The sequence below is a fragment of the Poecile atricapillus genome, chromosome 4 (assembly GCF_030490865.1).
Source record: "Poecile atricapillus isolate bPoeAtr1 chromosome 4, bPoeAtr1.hap1, whole genome shotgun sequence".
Lineage (NCBI taxonomy): Eukaryota > Metazoa > Chordata > Aves > Passeriformes > Paridae > Poecile > Poecile atricapillus.
In genome coordinates, this window is record NC_081252.1 from 49,326,868 (window position 1) to 49,341,192 (window position 14,325).

Below are 14,325 nucleotides of genomic sequence, written 5' to 3' on the forward strand. Positions count from 1 at the left end.
TCCTGCATTAGATGCTGAGGTGCTTGCAGCCGTGGCTGCGGCACAGAGGTGTGACCGGGAGGCTGCTGGCTGCCGCATTCCAGATGGATTCTGCCTGGGATGCTGACCCCTTGCAAACTTGGTGAGCCACAGGAGCAGGAAAGCACATAATCGGTGTTGCCAGGGCCAGCCCTTATCTCCCTCCAGGTTGTTATTTGAATAATTAAGCAAACAAAGGGCCGCTGGGCTGCTGCTGCCCTGGCCTCCAGCCGGACTCCTCGGCAGGGCTGCCCGGGAAACCCTGACAGAGCCAGGGGGAGTCGTGACAGGTCGGGGAGGAGACCGGAGGGGGCTTGTCCGGTTCCTCTGCTGCTTCTTTGTGTCTTGTTTTTAATGAGCTGTTGGCGATCAGAGGAGCAGAGGCACAAACAAAGGCTCGCCGGCCCTGTTTGGCCAAGGCAAGGCTCGGTGCCCCCTCCCATTGCTCAGACCGTTCCCAGGGGCCGCTCATGGACACGGAGCTTCCCCTGCGTGCGGGCTGCAGCAGAAAGAGGCTGCAGGGAAGGAGGAAGATGAGCCATGGGACTGGGAACAAACTGATTTCAGAAAGGAAGCTGCTCTCCCAGGGGCTGTGGTAGATGCTGAGTGAGCTGGGAGTCAATCTGATGAAGCACGGAGTGATGCATTGTCTGTCAGCCACCAGTTCTTCCTCAACTCCCCAGGTCTGGTCTCATGCTGCATTGAGATCTGCTCAGTGTGGCAGGACAGCTGAATTTTAATTGAGCTCCTTCTAACTCCACATTTCTTTGCTGTTGTTGTCTGGCCAAGTCAGAGGCACATCTTTGAAGAAAGGCAGATTCAAAAAGTCTTGATGGTTTTCCTGTTATTCGAGGCGGGTGACAATGCTGAGACAGAGTAGAGTACCTTTAGAAGCCATTGCAAACTGGATTTAGATCTCAGGAAGTTTTCAACATTCACACTGTCTCTGGAGACGGAGGAGATCCCATCCTGTATTCACTGAAATATATTAACATACTTGGTTTCTCTCACTAGATCCCTGTGGTTCAGCACTGCTAGTTGCTGGTGCAACCTGGATTATGCTAGATACTCTACAAGTCTGAAGGATGACACAAAGGCTGGGCAGAGATCACAGCCTAAAAGGCTGGATGAGAAAGCTGCCATCCCTTAAACCACTGGTGTTTTGATTTTGTAAGCAGATATCTCTGTCCCATAGCCATCACAGCAGCTTTATTTACACATTATTTCTATGAATCTTTCACCTGGATTTTAGGTGACTGTCTTTCTTCTATGCTCTAGTTGATTTTTCTCTCACAGGTTCCCCATGGCATCTTCCAGTGAAAATCCACTTGCGAAAGCCCCACTGGAGCTCAAAGCAGAAAAATCAGTTAAGCGAAGTACATATGATATCATACATCATGTATTGGTAAAGTCACCTCACATCTTTTCCAATTCTCACCTTCCCCAAGCATCTACCATTTTCAATGATACTTGGCTCTAGTTTTCATTTGATCTTCCTAGGAGATTAGTCTCACCAATACCATATAAGTATTTTGAATCAGATGAAAAGTTCTGCATCTGTTGGATGACTCTTCAGAATAAAGCTACTTCTGTGCTTAAATGTTTACAGGGTTAGAGCCTCATTCAAAGAAGTCACCTTCTTGTTCTCATTGGTACCACAAATGTCCCTGGTACTACAGGGATGACACTAGTAACCAAGATTATGCTGACAGCCAGGCAAAGTGCTGAAGAATTCTGTCGCATTTAGGAAGCACAGCGTAAAAACTGAGATCTCACTGGGTTCACACAGGGAGATAAAAACAATTTGTGCTTTTGAAATGCAGAGTTCCCTGTGGATGAACTACAGTCACAACATACAAGCTCCCTGCTGCCAGCTGCTCAGTTTGATGTGTACTCACCAGGTTAGTGTGTTTGAAGGATCAGCCCCTCTCTTTACTTCCCTTCCTCAGGATGCTGCAGGGGAGAAGGAGGCAGGGGACATGGCAAATGCCAAAGGGCCTGAAGAGGGCTAGCATTCTTCTATCTTTGCTTAGATATGCTTAGGGCAAGCAGTAGGTATTTGTTTCCATAAAGCTCAGGCACAAATTTTCAACAATGAAAGCAGCCCCCCCTTCCAAACCACTCACTTAATGGCAATGACTGTGAAGGAAAACAGAGCCCAGGTGGCATTGCAGTAAGCTGTAGCTGCATATCATCTGACTAAATTTTAGAAAAGTTACTTGTTAAAATCAATATAGGGGCGTATTTTCTACAGCTGCATTTTGGAAGCTCACATAGGAAAGCAGAAAGCATTAAAGTGAGCTGCCAGTGATTTTAGTGTTTTCTATGGATCCTGTAGCAATTTCATGTAAATAGTTTTTAACTTACCCCTATAATTTAATTATTTTTGTTGACTACCTAAACTGCTTTAGAGGCGAATACTTCTTCTAGGTCATCCAACCTTTACAAAATTTTTTTTTCTTTGTAGTCAAACCCAACAAAACCTGCATCACCACAAATAAAGTTACCATAACTGGCTTTTTTAGCAGTAGGTACCTTCAGTTTTCGCTAAATATCTGTCACTAGCACAGAAACCTTACATGCAGCCTAGTTTCAGCAAGGTCAGTAGTTGAACTCACTGCCAGAGTTCCCCAAATCACTCAGCAATACCAGTGACCTGACCCACAGTATGATGGAGCTGGTTGTATTAATGAGGGCTGCCAATATTCTGGTTTAAGAGCTCATAAGAATAGCAAGTGCAGTTTTTATTTGCATGGAGCTGACTTGCTGCCCCTTGAATCACGTGGGTCTTATTTGACTTTTCATGGATTTTATTTGATCTCTAGGAAAGCTTTGGCTTCTCCTATTCCCTGTATCTCTCTGTGGGCAACAGGGGTGTAATTTCAAAGGAAATTACACTCTTTCCCCAGTACAGTAAAACAGCTGGAATTGCATTGCATGCAAAATGAAATCACTGCTTCATTAACTTAGTCATTTGTGGACATTTCCCATGCAGATTTGCAGGGAAAGAGGAAAAGGTAGCATGTTGAGGTACACATATGTATATGTGTGCATAGTTACGTACACAGCTGCGTGTTTCTATCTACCTGATTATCTCCCTGTTTATCTACATACCTCTCTTTACTGATCTATCTCCCCCAGAGGCTTTATATTGTGTGTATGGATAACTCATTAATGACCACTGTCTGTTTATTTTTCCCAAAGGACTACCTCATAAACTTCTCTTTGACTAGTCACTAGTTAATAGTTCTGATTAAAAAGTATAATTCCTTTTGGGGGGCTCATTTTTGTTAAAAAAATCCAACACTTGGTGTGAGAGGGCAATGGCTACTGCCATGGGGAGCATCCCAGATGGAGCAGGATGTGAGTGGTGGCGGCTGGGAAGGGCAGCTGTGGCAGCACTTGTTGGATCCCGATAGCTGGGATGCGGCCAGGGAGGGTGGTTGGGTACACGCTGCGTGCTTAGGGGGGAACTCCACCTTGTGAGCTCAGCCCTGGGGCTGCCAGATACTCCAGACACTACAGTCGCTGCCGGCAGGAACGTGTGTCTCACGGACAGTACCTCATACGACTGGCCTTTCGGACCTTTTCTGTTGGGAGGATTTTAAGAAACCCCAAAAATTCAGGGTGTAGCGCCAGACGCTGAATTTTACTGCTGAATCCCTCCTGCCACCGAGCAGCGAAGTGGCAGAGCTCCCGCTGTCCCCGCGAAGGGGAGCATCCCGGCGGGATGGGCAGGAGGCCCCGGGCTGGGCCGGGGGCGGGATCGGGCTGGGGAGGGCGGGGGCTCGGCCCGGGCCCCGCCCCGGGCACATGAGGGGCGGTGCCGTTCGCCGGGGTCCCGCATCCCCGCCGGGCGGTGAGGGGCGTGCGGCTCGGCTCAGCTCAGCTCGGCTCGGCTCGGCTCGGCTCGGCTCGGCTCGGCTCGGCTCGGCTCGGCTCGGCTCGGCTCGGCTGGACGAGACGCGGCTGCCGTCGGGCAGAGGGTTCTCTCGGTGCCCCGCAGCCCCGGCGGCCGCGGGATGGAGCTCGGCGCGGCGCGGCTGCTGGCGGTCCTGCTGTGCCTGGCTCCCGGTAAGCCCTCGGGGAGCCGCCGGGGTCCGGGACCCCGAGGAGAGGGGGCGCGGGGATGTCCGGGTGCCGCGGGTGCGGCTTTCCTGTGGGTTTGTCGGGGCTGCTTGAGTGCGAGTCTCCGTGTGGGACGGGACGCCCGTGGCTGCGGGCTTGCTGACCCCTCCTGTCCTGTCCTCTTGGCCTCTCCTGTCCGGCCGGCTGGGGCTGGCCCGTCGGAGCGGGCTGCCTGTCCTGGCATAGTGTCCCGCTCGCTTGGCTCCAGCATCAGCTGTCGTTTCCGAGAGCAGAATGTCCCTGGAGCCAAACGCGGGAAACCTGTCATCAGCGAAGAACCTGCTCGGAATGCAAGTGATTAAAGCACGGGGAAATGCTAGCGAAATAGGGAATGTCCCGGTCTGGCCACGCTTTCTTGTTGCCCGCTGAAGCCGGCCGAGCTGTCACGGCTGGGGCTGCGGCTCAGCCCGGTGAGGCGGGATTCCTGGAGGTGATGGCAGCAGCTAGGGCGGACTGAAAATCTCTCCCTGTGGTATTCCCAAATGTTGCACAAGCTGGGCTGGTGCCTCAGAGCAAGCACCGGCACCCAGATCACAGCCCTGACAAGCGCCAGTGGCTCCGGGTGGTCGCGATGCAAGCCGCTGTGCCGATAGTCCGGTAGTAACACAGTTTTGCCTAACTGCTTAGAAGGAAAGAGGTAAACTTAGAAAATCACGGGGCAAAATAAGTTCATGGGATCTCAAATTTGTGACAAAGTATAAAATAGTTTCTTTGCATAATTCATTGATCAGTAGTCTCAAAGAAGTATATTCAATTTATTATAAGAAAAGTTGATAATCCCCAAGGGAGTGAGATCATCAGATGAAGGTTCACTTCGTTTCAATGTCCCACATCCTCTTGTTAGACCTTGAAGTTGGCAATGCAAGAAAACAGGAACTCCACCCTGGCTGGCTGAATTGTAGTTCTCTGCAGCTAGCTCCTGACCATCTGCCTTTGCTTCCTGTTATGACAGAATTTTTTAACTTTTTGGGATGTGTGAAAAATCATGATTTACCCTTCGCTGCTAAATAGGTGATGTGAAAGTGTCCGCTTAAAACCTGCTGCATATTCCTGTATATAATACTTTTCTGACAGAGTAGCATTTGCTTTATTTGGTTTATTTGAGGGATTTCATACATGTTTTTGCAGGTTTATTTATTTCTCTGGATCAGCCAACCCTTAGCATCCAAAAAGATGTCCTCACAATAATGGCAAACAACACACTAAATATTACTTGCAGGTAAGGGCACATCTGTTCAGTATGATTTTGATGATTGGTAATTTATGTAGTGAGTTTTTGTACAGAATCACAGGTGATGTGATCTCTCTCCTGTCATGACTCCTGTTTTCTCCCTGCTCCCACTGTGCCTTCTGCCTTACTTTTCCCTGACAAGTTTTAGAAATTATGTGGGGGGGGGTTGCAGCAGGAGAGGGCTGGGGAATGTAGGGTGGCTGGGAGGAGGAAGCATTGGCTGTGGCCTTGTGGATCCTGCTGGTGAGCCATACTCTCAGTGCTCTCTTTTGGGTGCTTTGCCACTTAGATTCAACAGAATGTAAATCTCAACTAGCTTCCTCGTAGCTGTTAAAAGTAGGTTGTGTATGAATTTGTCCTACATGGTTTGATGCTCTCTCTGTGTGAGGGGGTGAAGCCCATCCCTGTCCTTAGCCACAGAGACTGGTGGGGCTGGGGTTCCTATCAGAAGTGTCTGCTCCTCTAACATTTGCTTTCCCAGCGGTCAGAGACCACTGGAGTGGTCGTGGCCAAGCAAGCAGAGCAATGCTGAGCGGCGTATCTCCGTGACAGACTGCAGTGATGGCCCCTACTGCAAGACACTTACTCTAAGCAAAGTCATTGGCAATGACACAGGGGACTACAAGTGCCTTTACAGGGACAACCAGGCAGCTACAACCATTTATGTTTATATTCAAGGTAAGTGCTTACACAGGTGTCTCTTTCCCTAGCGTCAAGAGAAGGAAGGAATATCAAGTGTCTCAAAACAGTTTTGATGCTAAAATTTATTAATCCTAGAATTTTTGATCCTATGAAACATTTTTCTTGTTTTCATGTTGAGTAATTAAATTCAGGTATGCTAGTTGCCATCAACACAAAAGCCTTTGTACCTATAATTCTGAACTGACCTGCCATATGCAGTACGTGGTCTGCTGTTCTCCACCCAGAATTTAGCATGCTGATACGTATCTCTGATGAACCCTGGGCTTGTCCCCATGACTGCAGAGCTATTACTGACCCCAGGAGGAGCTTCATATGAGAGAAGATTACAGAGATTTTATATTTGTTAAAAATTACATAACTGATAAACTGTACGATTTGTACTGATATCATTAAAAAAAACCAAAAAACACCCAAACCCCAAAACATGAACTTCCATACATTTGCTGACTCTGGTGGTGTAATCTATGCAGGCTGTAAGAGCTCAGTTTTCAAACTTGGGCTGTCAGTTGTGTTGGCAGCAGCGCAGCTGAGCGTCTCAGACACTGCAAAGCCTGCAGTTACACACTCAGCTTCAGTGTGTGTATTCATTGAGGCATCTGCCTTTTTGCACTGATGGCTTCACCCTCGTTTCCATATGCATCCTGTTTCCTCTTTATTGTTAACTTATAGTTACCATTTTGAGAAATAAGATGTAATTGAGTATATGACTTAGTTTGTTTTATAATATCATGGACCTATTTTTTTCGTGTTTTGATCTGACTTTGAAAAGGATGCTGCCATCAGGGGAGTCAGTGTAACATGTCACAACTTTTAACTGATATTTCCTGTAACACTTATGCAAGGAAAGACACACTAGGGTAAATCAGTTTTTTGTCGGCAAAAGGACTGCTTTAGCAGGAAGCCATTCTCCAAAGTGCACAATGCTGCTGATAACTGTTTTGAGAATAATGATATTCTAAACCTGAGGCATCTATAAAAACATGCACCTCCCTTATTTAGTCTCATTATTTCAGTGCTTTTTGACATGGAAAATAATAAAACTGACATGTGAAAAAATAGACAGGGAAAGAACAAAACTGGAAAATCACGTGATGAATAATACCCACTTATCAATTGAATATTATTCTAGATTACAGATCACCATTTGTGACTTCAGTTAGTGATCAGCTTGGCATTGTATACATCACTAAGAACAAAACTGTGGTAGTGCCGTGCCTTGGAACCGTATCAAATCTCAATGTATCTCTACATGCGGTAAGGAAGAAGCCTGTTATTTTTTCAAGAGTTAGTTGTAATCACTGTGGCATAAATATGTTGTTTGAAGTATAAATACATTTCTTAAAAACTTCTTTCCGTTGTTGTGAGTTTTGTAGCCTGTGATTACAAGATGTACCTGTACTCGTCTATGGCACTGAACTCTCAGAGCATGTACTAATTCCTGAGCTGGGATGCTGAAGTGGGGCCTCGCAGTTATGGAAGTGACTTCAATTCAGGCTTGTTTGATTTTTGAAATCTGACTGTGTGTTTTATCAATATTCCAAACAGAAATATCCAGAAAAGATATTTGTTCCTGATGGTAAATCCATTTCATGGAATAATAAAAAAGGCTTCACTATACCCAGTCATTTGATCAACTACGCAGGCATGGTCTTCTGCGAAGCTAAAATAGATGATGAAAGCTACCAGTCTGTGATATACATAGTTGCAGTTGTAGGTAAGCCAAAGGTTTTTATTTCTCTATAACCAATGTTCTTTTGCTTTCTACAGCATACTGAACCAATTACATTTGGTTGGACACTAGGTTATTCAATACTGACAATGCAGCTAATGCAAAATGGATGTTGAGATTTATATCACTTTTCTTTTAAATGCAATGTATTGTGTTCTTTCTGGTTGATCACTGGGATAAGTGCTTCTATTTTTAGTGTTTTACATTGATGCCAGGGATTTTAATTTTTTTTTTTTTCTGACAATGCAAACCTTTTTCCTAAAATCACTTATCCATAATGTCAGTCACATTTGAAGGAAATGAGAGGCAAGCATCCATCAGCAGCAGATGAAAAGAAATTGCTCTGAGGGGGTACCAAGGGAAGGGTGGATCTGAAGGTCTCACTTAGAGCTGGGTTGTATTATCTCCCTAAAGACCTATGTCTCAGCTCTCACAGGGTTTTATGCTTTCCTGGTATATTTTGTCAGATGTTCATCAAACCCCAGAAATAATGTGTTAATTCTGTGGAGGCTTAAGCCTGAGCTGAAACTTGGCAGCTATTTCTCTTTTAGCTGGGGACACAGTGCCCATTTCAAGTATCCAAATGGAACCAAGACAGTCTCTCCTGGCTTGTCAGGGAGGCATAGCAGCTCCTCCCTCTTTACTCTGTGCAGAAGGCTTTTACTTCTCCACCAAATTCACAAGTCCTCACTCTGAACTGGAGGAATTTCAGAATATCTGTAGAATTCCTGCATTCAGAATATTCTGTTTTGAAATATTTTAGAAGAAGGTGTCTAAGGCAGAGGAAGTGTGTGAATCACTGTATCTTGCTTGTTCCCACCTCTGGAGAGGCTCTGATCAAGTGCACAAATCCTGCTGTGTCACTGTCTGACAGGTCTCAGCTGGGAAGTGCTCAGGGCAAGCACATCACTTGTCTTCAGGCTCCTGTGTACACCCATTATCATGCTGCACTGGGGTATCAAGGGGCTTTTTTGTAGCTGGCGTTTTGGTGTATTCACCTGGGAAATTTGGTGCTGAGTACTGTAAAGAACTCTTCTTATCCCCATATTTCATGTGTGCCTTTGTCTTTCTCTAGGGTACCGAATTTATGACCTGACAATGAACCCGCATGATGAAGTAGAGCTGGCAGTGGGAGAAAAACTTGTTCTCAATTGCACTGTAAGGACAGAGCTGAATGTGGGAATCGATTTTAAATGGGACTACCCTTCCATCAAGGTAAAGTCATTCTAACTAACAAGTGCCTTCATCACAAAGCAGTTTGATTTATTTAGGTATAATGTCACTTTCTCCTTTAAAACATTGAGAAAGATGATAATACACAATGGAGTTTCTGGTATACACAAGTGTGCAAAAGGTGTCAGAAGGAATAACAATGACACTTCCAAGCATTTCTGTTGTTTGCCTATTACAGGAAAAACGTGCCACCATTAGGGATGTAAAAACCACTGCAGGAGAAATAAAGAAGTTTGTGAGCACTCTTACCATTGAGAGTGTGTCCTTAAGTGACAAAGGTCGATATACTTGTGCAGCATCCAGTGGTCGTATGAACATGAAAAACAGCAGTTACTTCATTATACACGGTATGACATTTTCCACTTCAGTTCTGTTGCTTGTTTCAGATTTGAGGTTAATTACTGGGATGCAGAAGGCATCTTGATGATGAATCAAATGTCAGAAATGAACCAAACTGTAGCTACAGTATTTCTCTTGCAACTAGTATGGGATTATTTTTATACCACATCCTTAGTTAATAAGATTTTGAAGGATGCTGCATTTTACTGAAAGCTGCAGAATCCCACTGGAAAGTGGGCAGTAAAATAAACTAATGTAAGCCTCTGACCCTCTTCTGCATTGAACTCCTTAAGGTCCTGTAAAACTCAGTTTGTGTAGGTGGCTTTGTACAAGGGCTGCCTGTTCTCACTCTTGGTGAACTTAGGCTAGGTCTTGGTGCCTCTGTGACACAAGAGTCTGGGTCAGCATGAATGAAGCTAAGAAAATAAAACCTTCAGCTTTTGCGTTATGAATAGATGAATCAAATGGAGTTTTGGTCATACGGAAATGATGCAAGGGAAACAGCTTTGGCTAAGTGAATAGATAAGTACAAGGCCACATCCTACAGCCTTTTCTCAACCCCCTCTTGGGCATAGCCCCAGCTCCACTAACTTATAGAAAAAAATTACCAGCATGAGAATGGCCCATTTTTAATCGCTGAGTCAGACAAAGAGGTTTATATTTTAAAGGAGGCTGGTTTTCCTGAGGTTTGATTTCAGGGGCCAGAATATTAATGGTACTTTTAAAATGGAAGAAAAAACTTTCAAACTTATTGTGGGCATAGTGATTCAAGATATACTGAATTTTCTCCTGGGTTCTTTCTGTTCTGCTCCTCAGAAGCCAAAATGAGATCATGTGCTATACTGAGTATATCAGATACTAAGTCTAAACTATCCTAGATCTTAGTCAAAAGGCTAATTTAGTCAAAAGGCTAATCACTGTCATATGTCTGAATGCAAGTTTATAACTTATAACAAGTAATGTAAATAATTTCAAAGTACTCTGTAAATGCAGTGGTTCAAATATATATTTGAGAATAGTCTGAGGGTATTTAACTTTATCACACTGTAGTTTTGAATAATCTAATTTCCTGGAATGAGTAGATTGACAGAGTTTCATGATACGTATATATATATATATATATATATATATATATATATATACATGTCTGACAGTTGGCACATTATCTTGAGAGCTAAGTCTTGTCTCTGCTTTCCAGAGCTCCTCGGTGAGGGAACTGGTCTGTTCCTCTGTGTGAAGGAAAGGACTAGGTTTTCATGGTGGCATCTCTCCAGAGCCCAGTTTGGAGCCAGCTGTGCTTTACCAATGACCCATAGTCCTGTCACTGTCTTCTATTTGTCACTTTGTTAGGTGCTAACCCAAATGGAAAGCACTTTTGCTTTGGTCCTTGAGAAAAGACCATTTAGTTTACTTCCTTTTTTTTCCTCCCAGAAAGTCCTTTTATTCACCTGGAGAAAATGGAGAATGTCGTTGAGACAAAGCTAGGTGACACAGTCAAAATTCCTGTCAAGTTTAAAGGATATCCTCCACCAGAGGCTAAATGGTATGAACTGGGATATAACATGTTTGAAAAAATGAGCTATTCTTAATTAAAGCAAATCATTTAAATATTCAAAGTGCTCTGTATTTTCTTCAGGTGTAAAAATGGAAAAGCCATCAACGCAAATCATACAGTTAAACTTGGCTATGCATTAGTGATCACTGAAGCAACTGAAAAGGATGCAGGGAATTACACGGTTGTCCTTACAAACCCTATTAACAAGATGCAGAAAAGACATACATTTACCCTGCTGGTAAATGGTAAGTGGGATTACAGAGGTGCCTTTCTTTCACATGTGGATGTGGTATATTGCCATCCTTAGGCTTAATTCATCCCATACCTATGAAGATTTAAGTACTGAAGAAGAACAGCCCTTGAACCTCAGCCCTGGGAAGGCAGAGGTGACCGGTCTTTTCCGGCTCTAGGATGCGCCAGTCAAGAGGCTGCAGACTCTGGGTGTCACTGTTGTGATGATACTTTGTGTGGGGTGGGGTTTTATGTTTTGGTTTGGGTTTTTTCTGTATATTATTCTTTGCCTCTGTGTCCTGCTCTTTTCCTGCCCTTCTTGCTGGCTGTGCTGCTGGAGTCCTCCTCCACCCGCTCCATCCTGGCCCTGTCCCGCCTCACCCATCCTTCCTGCCCCACACAGGCTATCCCTCCTCTTCTGCCTTGTCCTCTACAACCCTCCTCCTCCTCCCCTACCTCCTCCTTTCTGCTCCCCAGGAAACAGCCTATGCTTTGAAGACAGCAGGTCTTGGAAAGGGCAGCAAGGCTACGTGCAGAGGGATCAGGCCTGGGGAATAATTTGCATTTAATGGCTGGAAATGGTGGTGAGAATCCAGGAACTGGATTTTAAACCATGGAGTATTGAAGGAGGGTTTTGTAGGAGATCCCAAGTATCCTGATCTTCCAAGTGTTGGGCAGGTTCACCGCTTCCCCACCTGTCCTTGTAGATGCTCTGTGTTGCACTCGCATTGAGGCATGGTGTGAATTGGTCACCGTGGGTCTAATGCATGCGCACTGGGGAGCCTTCAGCGGGAGCTGTGACCTGCTGCTCTCCCTGCAGTGCCCCCCCAGATTGGTGAGAACGCACTGATGGCCCCTGTGGACTCCTACAAGTACGGCTCGACACAAGCGCTCACCTGCACTGTCTACGCCATCCCACCACCCACCACTGTGCTCTGGCAGTGGCAGCTGGAGGAGGAGTGCACATTCAGCCCCCAGTGAGTGCCAAATCCTTGTTATCTTCTGGAGCTTATGTAGGTCTCGAGTGATATTTGTGTTGTGTTGGGGTTTGTTTGGTGCCTCCCTCATCCAGGCTCATTACTGAGTGCAAACCCAATGGCCAATGAAGAAAAGGATTGTTGTACTTAATTTACAGATTGCCGCAGGCGGGCTCTGCCAAGGTCATTGTTGTTGGCAGAGATGAGGGCCACCCGCGGAGAGGATCCAGCAGTGCTGGCATGTTGCTGTCGTGCTCTCTTGAAGGGCATCTTGACTTGCAGGGGGTCTCAAATGCAGCTGTTTGCATGCCCTTCCCTCAGATCCCCTGTGGGCTGCAGGCCCAAAACTCCATCCCAAACAGAGGAAATTTGCTGCTTATGCTAATTATGTGTCCTTGTGGAGGTTTTTTTTCTTGTGCTCAAGTGCTGAGTGTGATGGTGCTCTTTATCTGTGTGAAAGTGTATCTCAGAGGAAGTGCACTGATTGATGTTGGGGAATGATAGAGAGAGTGCCTGACTGAGATTCACGCAGCTTCCCTTATCTGGATCTGCCATAAGCCCAGATTTCCTTTAAAAAAAAAAAGACCAGGGTAAAAAAAAAAAAAAAAGCATTCTTCTTTCCTGTTGTTGTTTTTAAAATGATTCCACTAGTTTCTTCCTTTGGTGCCTAGTTGCTTCCTACACAATGGCTACTGTCCTCAAGAAATTCTTGTAGGGAGTTCAGCGATTTTTATGTCTCTCTGTCTTCCTTTGAACTAAATCAACTTGAATCATCCATTTATGAATGGAGGTTTGTTCCCAGAATAGCTGCTTTCCTCCAACCATCCCAAATAAGCTGACACAGGGAGATTAATTAGGAAATTCACCTTTAGGCTTGGGGGTCCTTTACTTTAAAGAGCATGAAGGTCTCAGGAGGTTATAGGGTGAAATTTAATGGAAATATTTCCAGAAGCATACGCTTCCCCCACAGATGCAAGCTGTGGCCAGTGATGCATCTGACTTATAAATATCTGCATATTATAAGGAGAACCCAAAATAACCTCTCTTGGAGGGCAAATATTCCTCTTATCTAATGCATATGTCTCTACTTACATTTCAGGAAAGTTCGCTCAGGAGCCAATCCGTACGGATGCAAGAAATGGAAAGGGATCTCAGAGAGAAAGGGTGGGAATCAGGTTGAAATTAAGCACCGGGTTGTTACTATTGCTGGGAAGACAAAGGTGAGCACATTTTCTTTTGTCTTGGCTGGGGATAATTAACTCTGTTCAGCAGTCCACATGTCTGGAAATACATCACTAGAGATGAGACTCTTTTCACATATTGTTAAACTTGGGAATCTACTCTCAGCTAGGCGGGCAATCTCCTTCTGAAAACAAGAGGTAGAGATACACACTTTCAGGTCCTTTGAGCACTCATCCAAAGTGAATCTCTGTTGTGGAGTATAACTGAGTTAGATTTCAATAACTAACTTTTAGTGGTCTAAAGTTAGGTGAGTTAATCTTGCCAATTAACTGTAATAGAAGTTGGAGAGACTGAAAAGCAGAAAAAATTGTGAGTGCAGCATTTTTCAACATCTATACCAAAGTCCGTCTTCTGCTTCTTCCTGTTTCCTTTTACCTGATATTTACACACTTAAGGACAAAAATGTAAATTTCAGAAGGGGACTGTGCTTCTGCCGTGACATGGATTTGTGCTTTGGAGGGATTTGTGGTTGTACAGGTAACTGCAGAGCCCTTTGCTGAGCTATTGAGGGAGTTGGGCATTACTTTAGCACTGATATGGTATGAAATTGTTTTTTTGTAGACTGTGAGCACCCTCGTGATTCAAGCAGCAAATGTGTCTGCTTTGTACAGATGTGTGGCTATGAACAGGGCTGGGTCAAGTGAGAGAGTGATCTCCTTCCATGTGACAAGTAAGTGCACCCTGCCAAGGACAGACATGTTAAATTAATGTTATTTTGTCTCTTTGCTAATGAAAGACACTTCAGTGATGTTACCTGATTTCTGTCCTTTGTGAAATTCTTTAATTCTTTAGGATTTTAGGTTTACTTAAGATTTTCTTTTGGCAGCCTTTAAAGTTGCCTCTAATTTCAGCCAAGCGATTAGTTCTACTAGCATCAGAGTGGTGGGCCAGTGAAAGTGATGCAAGATGGGAGCTGTTGTCCCAAGAGTGACTATTGTTG

General features: G+C 44.8%; 1 protein-coding gene across 1 annotated transcript in view; it reads left to right on the top strand.

The window, feature by feature from the left end:
• Window positions 1-3,857: 3,857 nt before the first annotated feature.
• Window positions 3,858-14,325, top strand: part of KDR (kinase insert domain receptor) — a 32,772-nt gene continuing 22,304 nt past the window's right edge. Inside the window, exons 1-12 of the mRNA XM_058837989.1 lie at window positions 3,858-4,092; window positions 5,275-5,365; window positions 5,859-6,055; window positions 7,209-7,333; window positions 7,625-7,793; window positions 8,884-9,023; window positions 9,220-9,388; window positions 10,812-10,923; window positions 11,017-11,180; window positions 11,987-12,143; window positions 13,243-13,363; window positions 13,947-14,055. Of these exons, the coding sequence (XP_058693972.1) occupies window positions 4,041-4,092; window positions 5,275-5,365; window positions 5,859-6,055; window positions 7,209-7,333; window positions 7,625-7,793; window positions 8,884-9,023; window positions 9,220-9,388; window positions 10,812-10,923; window positions 11,017-11,180; window positions 11,987-12,143; window positions 13,243-13,363; window positions 13,947-14,055 (1,606 nt within the window). The 5' untranslated portion in view covers window positions 3,858-4,040. The remainder of the gene's footprint in view (window positions 4,093-5,274; window positions 5,366-5,858; window positions 6,056-7,208; window positions 7,334-7,624; window positions 7,794-8,883; window positions 9,024-9,219; window positions 9,389-10,811; window positions 10,924-11,016; window positions 11,181-11,986; window positions 12,144-13,242; window positions 13,364-13,946; window positions 14,056-14,325) is intronic.